Here is a 20,225-nt window from a genome sequence, read left to right on the forward strand (position 1 = left end):
AGGAGAAGCACCTAATCATGAGAGGATGCCCTAGGGAAAATCTGGATGGCATGCGAAGAAAAAGGTCCAGTGTTGACATAAGGATTGCATTCCTTCAGGTAACACTGAGTCATCAGCGCTGCAAAGAATGGCATAAACAACTTTGCAAAACATCTAACAGACATTAGGGAGAAGCTTTTAAAATATCTCAGTATTGGACTACTGAACCCTCTAAAAATAACTTTTACAATAGTAATTATTAAAAAAAAAAAAACCACCAACCTACACCAAAACCACACCCACACCACCTTTCCTCTTATATTCATATTTGGTATGTTTTGGGTTCAAGCCTTTGACTTACTTCCAGGCCTAAGCCAGGACTTGCTGACAGAACACTAATGAAAGAAGGTAGCAACATTAACAGCAGCAGCACCAGAGTTTGTATGTCATCCCCTAATATTCTGACAGTGGTAACATAAATACAAAATCTGCTACCTTTCCCCAGCTTGCTCACTTCCCTCTTTGCATGCAACTAGCTGGAGCAAACAGAGCATTTCAGAACCATTTTTACTCAGTTATATTATTCATAAATGCTTGCTATCTTACACTATTGAGGGTGAAAAAGAATCAGCCCCTATGACTTCAGTTTGGGCAGCATTCTGAAAATATGTAAAATGGTTTGGGGACTCCAGGGTTTTGCAAATATTACTTGCTTATTACATATGGCTATCCTTGCCATCTTGCTAAATATTTCCCCTGTCCTCTGCAAAGCACATGCATAAAACTTGGAAGACCAAAAGGGATGCATTTGATACTCACACAAAGACTGGGAACCAGACTGGACAGGTTGACATGCCGTGGTGCAAACATATGAAGCTGCTGAAGGCAGGATATAGCAGCTGCCTGAACAAGTGAGTCTGAATGGTCTTGTGTGATTGCACATCCCACCAAACAGGAAGAACGGATTGTTGAAATCGTAGCTCCATTACCTAATCATGTAAGAGGATATCCTTAACACAGCAAAACTTTTCTATCACATCTGCAGACTTTAAACCTTTGAGAAGCAAGAATTATTAAAGCTTCAATACACAAAAAAAGAGTTCTCAAATTAACATGCAACTTTTCTGATTTACCATGCAAATGAGAAACATTGCAGAGTGTTTCAGTATCTCTTTTTTAGCTCAGTGAAATAACATGCTGTCCAAATGAAATTCTGCATCGATAATATCCAGTCAGAAATATTGTGAGACCTATCTTCCCAGGTCATGAAACCAGTTAATTATCTGAAGTTAGATTTTAAAAGTCTCTTTCATTCTATATATGTATAAGCAACATTTCACGCACTGAGCCATTTCCTAAAATATCAGGTAAGTCTTTTAAGTTCATATTTAATCTATGCAGACAATTTTAATTAGCTCCAACAGATGAGTAGCTCTCATCTATGCTCTACTAGAACAAGCATTTTAAAAGAACAGTATTTAATTTGAAGAACAATCCAATTCTGCATTTTAAGAATTAACCCACATCAGGTTTATAAAAATATTTTCAATTACAGAAATATAACCTGCAGAAGACATTCTACTCAAGTTGTTATTTTAAAAGTTAACCATATTCCAGGTCAAAAGGTTAACAGATACACAAGTTCAATTAAACCATCTAGAACTATGTCATAACTAAAATCTTAAGTCTAGCCATTTAGAGTTAAAATTCCATTAGTGGCTCTCTGGCATTGTATCAAACACCATCCTATAAATATTCCTAAAAATCCCAGTTAGACAAAGTTACAAATCTGTGGTTTTAACACCTGAGGCACAGAATTTCAGACACAGTGTTTGGCATGACAAGATTTTAAGTATCTACAATAAGGTACAGAGATCTAAGGATATCAAGAACGAATGGAAATTAGTTATAGTTCACAGTATCATCCATTGTATCAAACTTAAGCTCTTGCCATCAGTTTAAAATAAAATAAACACATGTTAAAAAAATGGAGGAAAAAGCTTGTCTGATGCCCCACAAAGATACACACAGTAAAACATGCAGCAAGGGTTTCATGGCTTACCTACCACGCAAATTTACCATTAGCCAAAACACCATACCTCACTGCAACTTCTTTATACAAATCTCAAACTGCAGTCAGAAAAGCCCCAGTCATAAGGAGGATCAAAATGAGGTTGTTTGCAGGACTGTAACTGAAAGAGGTAACATCGCCTCCCCCACCTGCAACTAACTAACTATATTCTTCCATTTAAGGTTAAAATATCATCTTTATCCAAGGTAGATTTTTTTTTCACATCAAATTGCCACTAACCTTGCAGCTCAGGCCCAACAGTAGTGATTATAGCCCCAAGGCACCTGCCCAGGCACTGATGCACTTCTGTGTGCGACGGAGGGACAGTCAAGAGCAGAGTGAGAACAAGCGAGAGCGTCGGCTCCACGTACCCACGGTACATTGGTCCACTGGAATCCACGATCAAGGCAAGGGAATGGAGAGACCAGGTCTACCAAAAACACAAAGGAATGTTTTTCAGTAATGCAATCAGGAAATTAAACAGTTTTTTATGCAGTTGGAGCCTAGCTCCGTACTCCCATTCTTAAATGCGTCTAATTCTCGACTCTGACTCCAGAAGTGTTTCCAAATTTCCCAGACCTCAAGCAATCACCTGAGAGTTTAAATATATCTAACATATTGTTTAGTTATCTGCAGTTCTGGGAATAATGGAAATAAGGTGACAAAGAATTTGAGAAAAAAATATTCTTAAGCACTTCAAGGAAGAAAAATACAAGCACAAACAACACATCCACTTAAAACAAAAAGGAAAAAAGAAAAGTGACTTGAAACAGGAGAAAGAGCGAATCATTCCACTATAAAACTGGAGGCAGAGTCTGAAATGGGCAGCTTACAAAGCCCTTAGCAGAGATGGTCTTTTATATTCCAGTAGGAAACTATTTTCATGACAAGCTGAAAGGTTCAGATGCATCTTTCTAACTTTCTTATTAGCAGGTACAAGAGAAAAAAGAAGTATTGTTCAGTCAGTGTACTATAGCATGAGGGAAAAAATGGTGAAAGATAGACCTATTTCAGTTGAAGGTGAGTAAACAACAAAAGAGCAAAGTAATTTATTGTAATTGTCAAAGCAAGAAGCAGGTAAGAGGACTGTCCTTTTAGATACTGACGTTTCACTGGAAGTAAATTCCACCGACAGACCTGAAAGCATTAGCTTGCTCTCCGTAACACCCTACTAAATGATCTTACTTCAGAATTTTCTCACATTAAACACATGACTAAGATAAAAGACTATTACTATTACAAAGCTAGACTCTTAGGAATAAGCTGGAAAACCTGCCTTTAAAATTTCTACTTTTTAATCCTCTCTGATGCAATCCAAAAACCATTAGCAGTAGCAATCATCTAACTACCTCTACAGTCCTAATCCTGTGGTAGCACATTACAGCTTATCCTTTCATGCCTGTAAACTTCCATTATTCATACTTCCATACAGTTTCTGTGTAACCACACTGATTCAGTGAGGGATGAGGTTTAAAAGCTTAGTTTTTCACAGTGGCTGGGTGCTCTATTCTCAACAAAAAGTAAGGCAGATATGCAAGTTCAGCCTGGACTTCCCCTTTATACTTCTTTTTCTTTTTTTTTTTTCATAAAACATTAATCTTTCCAATTTCTTTTTGAAATTATTGGTACACAATTATATGCCTCAAATTACCCACTCATACTTGAAGTTGGTTACGCATGCAAATTGCACATTGTCTTTCCTTAAACTAAGAAAATTCAAAAGAGACTTAAAGTTGCATTTATAGATTTTTTTTTAACATTATCTCCAAAAACACACTAGGCTTGTCTTCCCAACTGATAAACCTAGTAACTTTGATTTTTTTTTCTATTGCTCTGAGGAAAAGAAATAAGAAGGTACTCAAGTGCATGTTCTATCAAGTTAACAGTAAACCAAGGTGTAAGTATGATTCTTTATAGCTACTGGGGGCTTCATCTTCTCAGGCTGTGGGTATAAAGTGCCACTACTCTCCAAAACCATTACTCTTTCAACAGCATGTTTAGTCCCCTTTCTACTATACCAGCAACTTTCAGCAGTCAAGTCATCCTCTTGTGAGACTTCACATCTATAGTCCACAGTAGATAGAAACCCCTCCCTATCCTAGACTTGGTTCCTACTGATTCCCCTTCGGCCCCCTAACTGCAATTTAGCTTGCAACAGATTTCTGTGCTCATAATATAACCCTGCAAAGATGATGGCCTGTGTATGTGATACTTGACAGAGGAAACTACAGCTCATCACCTGAGACTCCTGTAAGCGATTACATGTCAGTTATCAGCTAGCTATCAAAAGCTTCCTTTTAGGCAGCTAAGGCAACACTAACACATGTTGCTTTAAAGGCAGTTTGGAGTACGCCCACAGAGCATCACTCTGGCACAGCGGACAAGCAGACACATGTCCTTTCGAATTCACCGGACCACTTCCAACTGCCGCTCTAAATAGCTATGAAGTTACACTTTAATTACACTGTATCTTTGGGATTCTGTACTCTGGGAGTTTATAAGAAAAGATTCACTTTCTTCATGCTCCCTGGCACATGCTACATCTATTAAAACTGACAACGTCTACTACAGAGTATCTGAACAGGTCATTTAAAATTTAATCTTCATCTTGAACATTTTAAGTAATTTTGTGGTGATTTGTTTTTTTTTTACCTGGACTTCAGGAGAGGTTCCATCTTGTGCCAAAGCCAAGAGGATACTGACACTAGTTTTCAAATGCTGTCCAGAACCTATTCCACCAACATAGCGATGGAGACAACCCAGAGCCAAGGAATGGCCTGTTCTTGATACAACATCTCGAGCAGATTTTAATCTATCAATGTTAAAATATAAAGAAATCACTTCATTCAGTAAGTTTGTTACACAGAATCTTAGAAGTACTACAACAGTGCAAAAGACTAATAAAGTTTTGCAGGCCATCTTATAAAATCTTGAGAAGCCTAAACAACAGCAGAAACAATGTATTTACTCTAGATTGCTATCAATCCAGGTTACATATAAAACAAGAGGAAAAAAGGTATTTTAATAATTATTTTCTTTTTTTCTGGTCAGAACTTGACCTTTTATATGAAGAAGAATTTAGACAGATATAGAAAAAGAATCCAGATTTTACAAGTGTTTCAGAGCAGACTAATTTAATAATCATTCCAAAACCACTGGTGTAAAAAGGAATTAAGAATTAAAAAATGACAACACACACTGAGAAATGACAAACTGGCAAATCCATTTTTTTTATATAGCTGTTTTCTTCTACAGCTGATTTTTATGCCTTTTCCATGAGAGCCTTTTAATTTTTTTAAACAGCCCTTTAGAATGAAACTAAAACAGAATGAGTAGCATTTTGAATGATTTGGTTGTAGGAAGTTGTATGCATTGACTTATTGAGTATTTTCCACAATACTGCTTCTGAATGCATGTCACATACATCACCTGGTAATTAGATGCCTTTTCAGTGGTGAGGAAGAGAGATAAAAGAAGGGATTTCCTAATAAGGACAAAGATTTTTTTCCCCAGGTTGACTGTATATGAGAGACATGCATGCTCTTGGCCATCAGCAAACAACAAAGTAAATGCACATCTCAAATACAAAAAAAACCACTGGGCTGTCAACAGAATGACAACCATTAACAACTTACAAGTTAATCTAGATAAGAAACCAAGGAAAGTCCCAGTAATAGAAATTCAATGAAAGACAGCAAGGATGATGTACTTTATTACAAGATGAAAGGGTGAGAAAAATTTAACTACTCAGAGGTAAGAGAGCTGGACTGAGGCCATGTTCATGCACCTAACCCAGCCAAAAACATGGGCTGCAGTCCTGAGGCAGCTGCATTCTGATTCAGAAATACGCTGATGCCTTAAATTTAAGCAAGAAATTGGGACACATACTATCTTGTTGCTTCTACCAGATATCTTCCTAAAGACCCAAGATAAACAACAGAATATGAAAAAAACACGGGCCAGTAAATCAGTTAAATCAATGTGTAAAGAGTGAAACAGAACCACTATTACATAATTGACGTTACAGACATACTTAATGTAAGCTGTGCTTATCCATCTGATAAAGTTTAGTCACCTTCAGGTAACTCCTCAAAAGTTGTTCACCAGTATCATTTCACATTCCAAGTGTTTAACAATTCAGTTTTTATTCCTCACATGAAATAAATCCAAAAGAGAAGAATCTGTTTAAAGTTTTCTTAGATCTATGTAACCATAGGGATCAAGCACGAAAGAAGAGAATAATGAATATTGTATTTAGAAAAGGAATCTTCCAAACTACATTAAATTACATATTATATTAAATTGCTATTTTATTTCATTTTCTGAATTAAAATCAACTTACTTATCAAAACTGTACTGAGCCATTCTAGCAATGAAAGAGGCTTCTCCAACCACTTGAGCCATTCTGCCGAGAGCTTCACCTGCTGCACATCTCAGAATAGGGTTAGGATTATCAAGGGCACCCATTACAAGCGTCAAAGCAGATTTGCGGACTTCTTCTGGTCCTAATGTGCTTTTATTCTCAGCTAAACCCTGCATTAAAAATTAAAAAAAAAAAAAAAGAAGAAGAAGAAGAATCCAAACACCCAATGTAGGGGAGAAGAAAATATATTTCAGACCATCAATGAAAACTATGCGCTTTTGCTTTTGTTTCAGTTTGTGGTAGTTCATCCTAAAATAAATTGGTTGAAAACATTTGAAACCCAAAATCAACAACATCCTGGGTCTCATTATGTTTGCCAATATTCTACCTATTTCACATACAGGAAGACCTGTTGCACCAGTCTTTTTAATCAAATGCATTACCTACATGCACCCTAATCCTACCAAATCTGATCTAGCTTTACATGGGACACCTCAGGAAAAAAAAAAAAAAGAGAAGCTTTAAAAATCTAACAGCAAAAATCTAATAGGAAAACCACAGACCAGTCACATTTCTACAAGAATCACTTAAATTGAAGACATTATAGATACATAAAAGTATTTTTTTCTTTATAATCACATCCTTCCAAACATTTATACAGCCTCTTATATGAACACTCTACAAAACAGTAACACTAAACAGCGCTTTTGCAGTTTCTTTTACTCTGGGAGAAATAATTAAACACATGTAAAGCAAAAACACTGCACGTACTATAGAGCAAGAAGTCAAAGGTTCTACCTTAGATCATAATTTTCTGAAGTGCTCACTTCAGTTCAATTTTGCCCATTTTTTGACCACTTGGCATGGCATGGGAGCTTCCAGAAATCTGCCTCAGAATCTACATTTCAACTTGTAGCAATGTAAATCACATTTTTAAGAACAACGCAAAGAACTGAGGTGCTGTTTTGCCAATGTATTTTGCCAATCAACCAAAGACATGGAGCTCCAGTAACAGTTTAATCTGGGCAGTGATTATTTGTGACTTGCTGTCTTACTTTCTGATTTGCATCAGGTTGCATTTCCACGTCTAGACAGAGAGCACACAGCAGTAGCTGCAGTCAGTGGGACTGGGCATAAGCACCTAGAACTCTGTGCAATAAGGCAACCAAAATGTAAACCCAAAGCTATTCAGTTAGACGGCCACATCTGCACAATACTCTGTGACTTGAGAGGTTTTCTAAATATACATGATAAAGTACTTAAATCCTTGAATCCAGTGTAAATAAAACCACAGGACTGAAGATGAAAAGACAGTCTGAATACTATAGAATGCTGAATACTATAGAATGCTGATGAGTGTAGAACGCAGTCATGAGCCTCATCTGTTCTCTGTACTGATACATGAAGATAAGAGCTTAAGTTGGTATCCAGAAAAAAATTCAATTCTGGAATTTTCAAATTTTTGAATTCTTGAGTAACTTTAGTAACACTCTTCTACCAGCCCTTTGTGCTGAATGCAAACTGATGAACTTGGGCTTTCATTACAAGTTTACCAGTCCTACCTTCAAGGCACTAAGAACAGCAGTAAAGATATTAAGCTGCACAGCTTGCTGGCGAACACCTTTAGCCTGCTTGACACATTCAGCAAAGTGATCCAACATCTGTAATCTAAAAAAAAGGAAAGAACATAATTGAAGCGATAGCCTTTCAAAATACAAACTGAAGCACAGCTGGTAAAAACCACACACATCAAAAGGGCCTTTTAAGTTCAGTAGCAGAATTTATGCTTCAGGGGCTGCAGAAGGTATCTGCTATAAGCAGTAACAGCAGAGCTGCTCTGAACATCCCTTTGCTGGTTCTTCTAGTTCATCCACAAATATTTACTCTTCCTTTGAAGAAAACACCACCAAGAGGAAGTGAATCTTCAGGTGCATTTGGCTGTATAATTAGAAAGCTATGAGGACCAGAGTGGAAAAATTATGTCTTTCCACTACAATTTAAAATAGTGTTACCCTTCGTATTTGTTGTTCTGTTTCTATTGTTTTTCCCATTTAATGTCCATTCCTGCCCCCACTCCTCCCCAGAAAACATTACTGGGAGGAGGAATATCCCCTTGAAGATAGCAAAAACAGGAATATAATGAATAATCTGTATTCTTAATTACTCAGCAGTTCCCAAGGTACATCTTTTCACCATTAACAACAGGTATAGACCAGGGTGAATTACCCCAAGATGGTCTCAAGTCTATCCTGCACTTACTACAAAATGAGGTTCACTGCTATGAAAAAACTGCTCCCAAAAGATTTGCATTGAAAGCTGATTTTACTTTGAAATGCTTCTTAGAACTGTTTTCACCCTGTGCTCAGGGACAAATTGCCTAAACTGAGTAACAAAATTAGTCCTGACAACTCATAACTCTGTAGAGGTAATGTGAAACACAAAGGAAAATAAGTTGAATTCCATTTCCTCTTTTTCACTGTGCATACAATTCCTTGCTGACTATAAATCAAATGGTCTTACTTGTGGCAGCCAAATGAAATTCAGTGGAGGCCCCTGCTGTTTTCAAGGCTGATTTGAAGTTAAGTGCAATGGGTACTTTTGCAGGAAATTTTGGTTGCAGAGATATTACTACTGTTAAATGCAGTATGAAAAGAGAAGAATCTAGTCTCCATCTCTAAACACTAATCTTCAGAAAAGATAAAACTGAGGAAATCACTTTATTTCTGAAGTGACTACACACATTCTGGAATCCTGAGACACAATGGACATCAAATACTAAACTCTAAATTTAAAGACAGTTGATACCTTAGTCAATTCTTATTTCAGGAAAACAAACAAACAAACAAATAAAAAAGTCCCCAACACAACATTACCCAGAGAAACAATGCATTAGGCTCTGAAATTGAACACTGATGTAAACTGACCTATGTTTGTAAGAGACATGAGGAAAAACCACACCAAAGAGAGCCACAGATGCATCAATGACAGATACTCCCAAAGGAAGAGGACCAGGTACAGCTTCACCAGCAGGGATGCGCAAATAAATAGAAGAGGGATCATGTTCCAGAGCACCACTTCCAGATGCACTGTTTGGCTGAAGCTGCAAAATTCCACACAACATCAATACCTCTGAATATATCTTTGCACACAAGATTTGGAACTAGAGATAACTAAGATACATATGCAGTAGTTAAAACAAGAGAATAGCTTCCAAGCACCTGAATACAAGTGCAGTATCCTCATGCATACACATTAGCATTTATAGGGTCAGCTGAATTCTGAAGGGTTAAAATCGTTAACAGCCAGATAAATACACAAACTATCACTTCTGGCATTAAGAGATCAAAATTAAGAGAAAAGCAGATTAATTCTGGTACTAATAGTAGCTTCTGGACCATTGAATATGAAGCACCATTTCAGATAGAAGGTTATTCAGTCACTCTCTGAGCACAGAGTTACAGTACAGCGTATTAAATGATCCGTTTTGGCTATGATATGCCCCACCAAGAAAGAATTAGGAACACTACTAAAATTATAAACTCTCCTATAATCAAGAAAATACTTCCTAACCATCATTCTTTCATGAAACACCATTAAACAATCATCTATTTTCTCTGAAGAAAATTCTATATTCTTATCAATTATTTAATCGTGAAACAAAATTAGAGTCTCGTAGGTCTGCATTCTTCTTTTAGAAGGCCAGAAAACACAGCAAGGTTTGTTGACACCTCTATATCATTAAAAAATGAAACATTACTAAGCACAAGAGAATCATAGAATGATAGAAAGGTAGGGGTTGGAATGGATCCTAAAGATCACCTAGTCCCAAGGCTACCCTACCATGGGCAGGGACATCTTCCACTAGAACAGGTTGCTCAAGGCCTTATCCACCCTGGCTTTGAACACTGCCAGGGCTGGGGCATCCAAATGACTGCCCCCATGGCAATCACCAGTGTCTCACCACTCTCACAGTGAAAAATTTCTTCCTAATATCTAACCTAAATTCCCCCTTTCAATTTGTGCATGTTACTCCTTGTCCTATCACTACACTTCCAGATGAAGAGTCCCCCTCCAGCTTCCCTGTAGGCCCCCTTCAGATACTGGAAAGTTGTTCTGAAGTCTCCAAGCAACCTTCTCTTCTTCTCCAGGATGAACAGCCCCAACTGTCTCAGCCCATCTTCACAGGGGAGGTGCTCCAGTCCTCCTATCAACTTTGTGCCCCTTGTCTGGACCTGCTCCCAACAGCTCCATGTCCTCCTTATGTTTGGGACACAAGAGCAGAGGGGCAGAACCACCTCTTTATCCTGCTGGCCACACTGCTTTTGATGCAGCCCAAGATTCCAGTGGCTTTCTGGGTTGTGAGCACACACTGCCAGTGTCCTGTGACAGACTACAGATCTCCACTTACCAAAAGCACCACTGTTTTACAGGCAGGAAGTGGAAAAAAAAAAAGGGGGGGAGGGAAAGGAGGGAGTGAAAAAGCTCTGTGCACTGAAGCCTGCACTGGAAGTCTACTATGTCCTCCACAACAAACAAAAGTTTGTAAAACTCCTTTTTGCTTTGACATGATGATCTTGGCTCAGAAAGCTTCCCACACCCTTGGTATCAGTCTTGGCTTTTGGATCTGCTCCAATCAAACCTTCTGAGACACCCTCCTATTATTAGATGGCTGCTGCAGAAGAGGAATTTTCAGCCAACAACATTGTGTCAACACTTTCAAATGAAATGTAAGATTTCTCACTACACCTATAAAACCAGTTAAATCTTGTTTTGCTACAACACCATTTGCAATATTGATATTTTGACAGCAGTTTCATTATGAACATGTTAGGTGGAACCTGAATTTCTCCTAATTCAAAAAACTTTATATGAGAACAACTTCTAGGCTAGGAAGATTGGAAGGGATATTGAGTTAGGTTTCTTTTTAAAAGAAATGAGGCTGGTTCACTAAGCACAACCCTATGAGTAGCATTATGCAATTTATATCTCAGCTGTAGGTGGTTTTTAATCAAAACAGTACCCTGGAGATGGAAGCACTTACATCTAAAAAATCTCTGAAATAAGACTAAAAACAAGTTACGAAGCTCCAGTTTTAGAAGGCTTCCCCACACACACATCACACAGACAGGGCAGATAATTCATTCTTCTAGCTTTTTTTGTTACCTGATCTTCAATTGACTTATGATCTGTTTCCTGCAGCCAAGAGCCAAGCAGAACACTATCATCATAATGACAAAGAGACCTTAGGAGTGATGTGGTTGTATTAGCAGAGTTGTCTGTCAAAGTAAATTCTGCTACCAGCTCTCGAAGAAGCGCATTAAATGATCCTAGAAAGACAGACATTAAAAAGAATCATCAGTGCTTCTTAGCCAGAACATTTCAGCCAGGGATCAGAAGTTATAAATGTACCATTACCTCAATTTTAGAGGTAGCCAACAGAGAACTAAACCTGACAATACTAGAGTTGAGAGCAAGGCTTCAAATGGAACCGTAGGCTCTCAATTCCCAAATCAGGGGTACCCAAATACCTGAACAATAGGTAAGGTTGGAAACCACTGGAGGTCATCTAGCCCCACCTTCTGCTCAAGCAGAATCTACTAGAGCACAGAATTAGCAATTACTCAGAATTGTGTCCTGTTCTAAACAACAAATTGGGCCAGGATGACAATCCAGATGTAGAAAAAAAACCTGTTCATCCACATGATCATGTAGATAAAATGAATTAACAAAAAACCAAAGAAATCCAAAAAGTTAATCTTGTCAGACTGTGTGATAGTGGTTGGCAATTTACTAATAGCAGATCTGTGTAATAGATCAAATCAGGTTTAAAAAGGAAAACAACCAAACCAACCAAATAAAAAAACCCAAATGTAACCAAAACGAAACTTCCACTGTCACATCTGTTTTTCAGTATACCAAGAAATAAAGTTCTCTATCTTTTAAGTAACAATGACTTAAAAAACTGTTATTTGATCTCAGACCATGATCTCCATACCTCTTAATCCTACAAAGGGGACCATAACTGCTATACTCCAAGTGTTACTCTATGAATGCTTTGCAATACTCATACTCAGTAGCCATACTGTCAAGATGAGGGATATAGTAAAAAATTCTTGGAGATTCCCCAAATAATATCTTGACTTTTACAGTTGCTTCAAAGATATGCATCACAAGTACTAAGCAGAATTTTTACTTTAACAAAAACTGGTAAAAATTTATGTACCTTCATATGTCTTTGGAGGCAATAAAGCCAATATATCATAAAGTCTTAAACGAACCATAGCTGCACTGGCTTTGAGATGAGCTCCATGGGCTTTAATTACTGATGGAATGCTATAGAATTAAAAATGAAAAAGAGAAACCAGAAATGTTGCAGTTACAGAAGAGAATATTTTCAGATTTCTTTTCACAGGATATAACTCTAGGCAAGGCAAGAAAACAGTGTTCAGAGAACCACTCTGAACAACATTACTCAATTAATGATACATTTTTAGAAGTAATTGTACAGAGAAAACTTTAATTACAAACTCAACAAACTCACATTATAGGCTGCCATAAATCAGTGACATGCACTTCCTCAGAAGTTCTGTTCTAATTACAGGTGGGGCAGGGGAAGGGGCAGACACCAAACCACAAAACCTAACTAGTGTTCTAGTATTTCAAGACCAGGAAAAGACAAAAGAGCAGAAACTGCCAACTTACTGTGACATCATTGTCATGGCACATTCTATGGGTGTCATCAGTTTCCTGATCACATCCTCAGTAAGGAGCTCAGGGCAGTGAGCAACAAAGCTTCTCATAGCTAGTAATAGAACAGTTTAAATTAAACTTTCACTGAAACAAACAAATATAAGACATAAACAAGATACAAATTCTGAGAATATCAAAAGAGCAGCAATTAAAAATGTTTATTCAAAGACTGTGCAATCTGTTCATAAAATTGTATGTCAAAGCCAGGACATACTGATGAAAATCTGACATATTTTACTCCTTTTCAAAGAAAGAGGGGAAGTTACAGGAGTTCTCTCTGCAATACTTGGGATCATGTTTTGGTTGACTGCACAGGTATAATCTCAAAGTCTGAATTTCTTACCACACAGAGCTCCAGCACGGCCTTCCAGCGTTACTTGCCAGGTGAATGAATCTCCTCTTGCCTTCTCTGCTTCCAGTTCCTTCAGAGAACGTGGGAACACATTTCGCCACAGCAGCAACATCTTAGGCAGATGATACCGGACAACAGAAGGACCTAAGTTAAAAAAAATATGACAGTATAATAAAAATGTGTATTTAAGTGTGAAAAATCTGCTGTGAAGGCTTTTGCTCTTCAAACTATTTTTGTCTTACTTCACTTCTCTTCCTTTCTGCCCTACTTGGAACAATGAAAACCAAATGAAATTCTTTCTCATTCCTACGTTGAAAGTGTGGCAAGTAAGTACTATACATCACATCTGCTTGTGGGTATCACTCCTAAAATAGGAAACAAACTACCCTACCCACTGTCATGCCATACAGAACCATGGTCAACTGTCTTTTTACTATTTTTTTATTCTGGCTTCTATTTTTTTAATATTAATTTTGAAGGCAGGTTCTTTAGCCTGCTCTACCCTGCCCATAAAATAAATAGAAAAACAACTGATAGTTATTGATTATGTAAATTAGTTTAACGGTCAAGTTTTTTTTGAAACTTCCGAAAAAGATCCAGTGCAAGTACATTAAGAAGATATTGGAGGACAGCCACAATAAGAATACACTGTTAGAAAAATATGAAGATAAACTGGTAAAAGAGACAATTTAGAGAAACAAGATGAAACACAAATGGTATTTGATGAGAGATCAAAATATTGCAAAATGCATCACAACTTTATCATATTTTCCCATATAAAAGAAACTCAAAACCAAAGAGAAAAGAACACCACTGCTGCCACTGCTGCAAAATTCAAGAGTATACTTATAACCTCTGAAAATGCAGCTTATGGTATTTCTGTAATGGCAGATACAAACATGAGGCTGGCTTTTTAAAAAGAAAACCAAAGGGCTTTTAAACTGACAACTCTTCTAACGCAGTGCTGTTGCCTACCTAGAGACACACATGCAACTTGTTGGAATGCTCACTGGGTTTCATTTACTGTCCATTTCTTCTGTACCACAGTATTAAGGAATGAAGAGTATGGGTAATTTTGTCCTTTCAGAGAATGACTAAAGGTTGGGTTTCTAAAACCAGAACTGGATATTTTTTTCAGGTATGACACCTTCTACCATACTTCAGCTTAGATAAGCACTAATATTTCACTTATCCCCAGCACAACGTTGCTGAAGTAATTGGAAAGTGCACTTACACTCTGCTTCCCCTGTATAAATTCTCTTGTACTGGATAATGAGTCCATTATGTGTAAAGACCACTTGCCAGAGTGGATAATCAGAAGAGTTGGACAAGCTTTAAAATAAAAAGAAAAATCAAACCATTTTTACAAACCTAAAGTCATAAGTGCTCCAAGTAAAAGCCATCCAGCTTGAGTCCGCTGCAAGGAGAGCCTGCTGTTCTGAGCAGCAGTTCGTAACAGATCCTCAGCAATACTGACCACCATCTGCACCAGAGCAAAACACAGGGGCTTTTAGAAACATAAACGAAGCCACTGCAAGCTACTTCTACTTGTTCACTCTTACAGACTAAAGATGTTCTCAAACCATTTGAATTGACCTTCCATAAAGAATGAATGCAGATTACATTTCATGCTGATCATTAGCGTTTTTCCTATGATAATACAGCCAGTAATATTCTCTTCAGCAATTATTTCAGCAATTTTTCAATATTTCAATTTCTCTTCATCAAATTTGAAAGAGAAAGAGAGGAAAAGAGCTGTTAAATATTGTAACTGAGGTTTTAAAACCATGTGCCCTGGCCACTACTCTTGCATAAGGCACAAGCTCAGTTTCAATAATGCTTTAACTCATTAGCATGCCACCCATTTTGCAAAGCTATTACTTGTAGATAAAAAGGTATCTTTTAGTGCACTCACAGATGAAACATTCACTATCTCACCTTTCCTTTGGCATGAGGAATGCCTAGAGGACACTGATGCACACCACCTAACAAAGCAGCCATTGCAAAACTGTAGCCACTAACAGCTTCAGGGGAGGTCTTCAGATTGTTGAGTCTTTCTGCACATCTGTCTAAAAATGGAGTCAACTGAAAGGGCAATGCCACAGCTACACACCGCAAGCACCAGGCAGCAGCTAGTCGAGCAGCCATGCTGGGATGAAGAAGAACTGAAGTTACTGTCTCCAACAGACCTACAGAAATGAGAGGTTGCAGTCTTTAACTCATGATGCACTTTTTAATATACATACCCTTTTAAATATACATAGACAAGTAAACTGAATCAATACTAGACAGCCAATGTGAAAGTTAAGAAAGTCAGAATTAAAGTACTTGGATTTGCTGACTTTGCCTTTTCAGGAAAGACAGTACTTGTTACTAGCATTATGCTGCTCCCCATCAGGTTTTGTCAGCAAAGGTGGAGCTGTCAGAGACACAGCACTGACTCCTACTACTTAAACACTGAAAAGAGGCAGCAGTGTTATAGAAGAGAATAGGCAATGGATGAGACAATTCCCATAATATTTTACAGATTGCCAATAACAGAGCAACAATAACACTGATCTTTGGGTTTGCTTCACACTATAGCCAAGCACATGCTGTAGATGTCACTGACTCCTGTACTCTGCTTTTAACACGGTGCTGTCCACCCTGCGGCAAGTTTATATCCTTCTACACTCTCCAAACTCCTGTGCCTACCTAATCCCACTTTCTAAATGCACCCTTCAGTTCAATTTGTCTCCACACAAACACTTTCTTTAGTCCAAATCTTCAAAGCCCCTGCTGCTGCTTGCTTTCTTTGGAGCTGGCGAACAACTTCTACCTGCTGAGTTCACGGCAGCTAACAGAAATAATACTGAAATACAGTCCCCTCTGTTCTTATGGGACACAGCTGCCAGAAGGAATAAATATGAGCAGTCTTCCCTACTCCAAAGCTGGCACAAAATCACCATGGGAAGAATGTCATATGCAACAAGACAACAGTCTATATGATGAAGTGTCTAAAGAAGCTTGTACTTCCAGTGGAAAAAACATAGGCCTCCACAAACTCAATAAACTAAAAGCTGCAACACTACAGAATAAATGTGGTTTCAGATACTGAAACAAACAAGAAGAAAATCCCACACCAACTTCAGCCAAAGAACTACTTCTTTTAAAGGGGCCTACCAACAGCTTCATCTCGACAAAATACTTTTGCCTCCCCCCAGAAATTTGGTACTTAAAGGCAATGTTTTCTAGGAGCAAATATTTCAGACCTTACATAGCAAAACAATATATTTCCTATAAAACCATTATTGTAAACAAACCAATACCAAAAATTACCACTTCACTCACCCTCAGAAAGAGCTTCAGAAAGACTCCTATCCAAACAGCTGTTCAATAATTGGTCAGACTTGAACTAAAGTTAGGGTACTACACATAGTGAGGTGGACAGATGTAGTTATCTGGAGTACTACTACAGGAAGTACCAATTTCATAGATTTATTTCTTTCATATTCATTTATTATTTAACTAGATTTAATGATATTTTATATTCATTGCTCAAATGCCTCACTTAATCTATTTCCATTTATTTGCATACCAATAGAGGGTTCTTGAATAAGAGGAGATGCAGTGGCATTCAGACTCTGAACCAGACTACCCAGTTCCTGGAGGGCACACACCATGACGTGCTGGCTTGCAGCTACATCAGCAGCTCCTGATTTATTTTCACTGTTAGCATCATTCACTACTGCTTCTGCAGAAAAGAAAACAAAAATGTCTTGCTATGATTAGAATCCAACCCGAGCATTCACAGGACAGAGTGACAGTTTCATTTTGACATCAATCCTACATTAAAACAAAAGCACAAGTCTGGTCATAATGAAAACTAACAAAACAAACACATTCAGCAGGGAAAGAATTTTATAGCTATCAGCCAAACACAGTTGTCCAAAGACCATAAAAAACAGATGCCCAGCAGTTACTATGGATAGCAAAGCACTAAGAGGTCGGACAAACAGTGTAACTGTATGTGTGCATCTATACAGTAACAAAATATACAATCTTGACATATCTAGGTTCTGCACACAAATTTGCATGCATGTATGTTCAGTGAAACTAAAAAAGAGACCTTTAGTAAATAATTAATCACAATTTCTAATCATCTCAGTGTAATCCAATTGAGTTCCTTAATCCCATAGTATGTTCTCCTACAAAATATCCCAGAAGCAGCAACTATCTCTTCAAAAAGGGACTTCAGTACCAGCTTAATGTTTGTGTGTCTACTACAGAAGAAATTTAGAGAATGGTCTACTGTATATGAACGGAAGCAATTATTACCAAGTAAAAATTCTTCCCATTTTTCATGACATTAATGAGAAATACTCAAAAATATATAAGTTCTTCAAAATATCCAAATACACAACTGAATTTCCTGCAACTTTGACAAGGTGTCAGGAGGAGAATTTTCTGCAACTGTTTCGTCTCAGAAACAGCATTTTCAATGGACTTGTTCTCTTGGAAGTAGTACTTACAGTAATGAGAAACCTTTTCCATGCCTACTCCATCAAAAAATTGTTACAAGAAGAACAAGCCAAAGTTTTTAAATCAAATTCATTTCCGTATGTTAAGCATTGTTTTAAGCTCCAATTAGATGGCAGCAGAAAACAAAGATATGTTTGGTAAATAAAATGATGACTATTTCCAATTTACTCTTTTAAATCTCCAGCTTGAGCTATTTCCTTTCATAAGAAACAGATGCCAAGAGAGTTTTGTTAGCCCTCTTAGTGATTCCATATTCTTCAAAGTTTTGCAAAGGGGTCATATTCTTCAGATTACATCATTTTTATCACAAAATCCAATTGGATATTAGTACGGATATTAGCAGGGGAGACACAAGGATCTACAAGATCTTGAGCTACAGGATTTTTAACACTGTTAGTAAAGAACTCTGCATGACTTTCAATACAACCTATCCCAAGATAGATGGCAAATGCACAGTTTTCTTCTCCACTTCCATTCTAGGCTTTTGACAATGCATTTGCTACCTGGGATAACAACCCAGCGTCATACAATCACTTTTGAAGCAGAACTCAACCTCTGAACATTTGAAACAGAAAGCAAATGAACTATCATGTCCCATAAGAACAAAATTACTCCTCACAGTAGAAGAAAGCTAAAAAATGGCTGCCTCAGTAAAATGACAGTAACTTTCAGGTGCTCTTGAATGAAGAAAAATGGTTCTCACCCACTGCCTTCATTTGTTTACCAATGGCTTGACATATTTCTTTGGCAGCTGCAATCTGTGCTTTCTCCCCCAGCAAGCTGCCCACAGTTGCTCTCAGGATGAAGGACACACATCTTCGAGAGTAAACAGCCTCCACATGGGTCTGGGTTGCACGAGGGTGGGATACCAGATCAAGCACGTGGGACAGAAAGGTGGCAAAGTTGCGCTCCAGCCACTGCCCTCCCAGTGTTGTAACGAACACAACGTAGGCCTGCAGATCCAGAAGTCACACACACAGCAACCCAGTTAAAACAGAAACAAAAGACTGTGTGAAACTACAGCCAGATTCTAATGCACAATAGTAGCAACACCAGTCAGCAATAAGCAGCCCTAACCTAATGAGGTTACTCAGCACGAAAAATTCAGTATTCATATCTTTGCTGCTGAAACTCAACTTTCTCCAGTACCAAGAGCAGCCCTTGTACTGTGATGCTTAAAATACACTTTGGATGACAGCAAAAATCCACAGTTCATTGCTTTAAATGTGTCTCTTTCTAAAAAAGTTAAGAACATCATGTACATAGAAGAAACATCAATGTGTTCCAGCTCACAATGAAAACCTGGAATATTCACCAAGTTCACCTGAAAAAGGCTGAGACAAAATAAAGGGTTTCACAAAATAACCTATGATCAAAGAATCTGGATTCTGGGAAGGTACTTCAGCATACTGAAATACAAGTCAGCACGAGAATGTCTGAATTTGAAGAGATGCTGCTGCCACCTTTGTCTCTCAGACAAGAGGAGCTTCCACATTCAGGAGCCACAAAAGGGTAACAGAGCATCCTCTCTAAAAAGAAACTAAATTTTAAAAAGGAACTAAAGTATTTAACATACTAAGTTTTCTAATATTTTTGCAAGTTAATCTCACCTAATATACACTGATCAAGTAAGTTTTCCTTAGCTCATATTTTAATCCATTGTCACTGCATATCAATAATAGAAGAAAGTAGATAGGGGAATGATACCTCATGTACATATCACAAAACAGAAGAGTCAAATTAGACCTGTAAATTAACTTACACAGAAATAGAGAACAGAAATGTGTATTTTTCCTACTAAAAGGAATTATGTATAAATTTTACTTCATTCAAAAAATTACAAACCTGGGTAACACCAACTCGCACTTCCCTATTGACAGATCCTCCCACTTTTAACATCTCTCCACCACTCTTCAGGAACCCAGATCCTCCTCGCAGAAATCCTGTGGCCATGAGCTCCAAGACCTCCTCAAGTGTGGCTCTCCTCACATTTTGCCGCATCACTTTTTAAAAAGAAAAGTAATTATTTGTTCCCAAAGCTCCAACCAACACAAGCAATGATCTCTAAACCAGACTTATTAATTCAAAATTGTCTTGCAAAAACAAATCTACCCAATATTTCAGATAACAATTTATTTGCATGCTTAAAAACAAGCCACTTCTCCCAGGTGGCTTTTGATAGTTTGCTC

General features: G+C 37.7%; 1 protein-coding gene across 2 annotated transcripts in view; it reads right to left on the reverse strand.

Moving 5' to 3' along the window:
• Positions 1–20,225, reverse strand: part of HEATR5B (HEAT repeat containing 5B) — a 56,165-nt gene that overhangs the window by 28,728 nt on the left and 7,212 nt on the right. For both annotated transcript variants that reach the window (XM_030944414.1, XM_030944415.1), the window contains 15 exons: positions 19,882–20,039; positions 18,740–18,989; positions 17,093–17,248; positions 15,454–15,704; positions 14,887–14,998; positions 13,507–13,659; positions 13,116–13,215; positions 12,637–12,746; positions 11,577–11,740; positions 9,338–9,513; positions 7,976–8,081; positions 6,393–6,583; positions 4,703–4,862; positions 2,291–2,480; positions 799–968 (listed from right to left, as the gene is read on the reverse strand). In XM_030944414.1, coding sequence (XP_030800274.1) covers positions 799–968; positions 2,291–2,480; positions 4,703–4,862; positions 6,393–6,583; positions 7,976–8,081; positions 9,338–9,513; positions 11,577–11,740; positions 12,637–12,746; positions 13,116–13,215; positions 13,507–13,659; positions 14,887–14,998; positions 15,454–15,704; positions 17,093–17,248; positions 18,740–18,989; positions 19,882–20,039 — 2,447 coding nt within the window. The remainder of the gene's footprint in view (positions 1–798; positions 969–2,290; positions 2,481–4,702; positions 4,863–6,392; positions 6,584–7,975; positions 8,082–9,337; positions 9,514–11,576; positions 11,741–12,636; positions 12,747–13,115; positions 13,216–13,506; positions 13,660–14,886; positions 14,999–15,453; positions 15,705–17,092; positions 17,249–18,739; positions 18,990–19,881; positions 20,040–20,225) is intronic.

Source organism: Camarhynchus parvulus, chromosome 3 (genome assembly GCF_901933205.1).
Source record: "Camarhynchus parvulus chromosome 3, STF_HiC, whole genome shotgun sequence".
In the NCBI taxonomy this organism is placed as follows: Eukaryota; Metazoa; Chordata; class Aves; order Passeriformes; family Thraupidae; genus Camarhynchus; species Camarhynchus parvulus.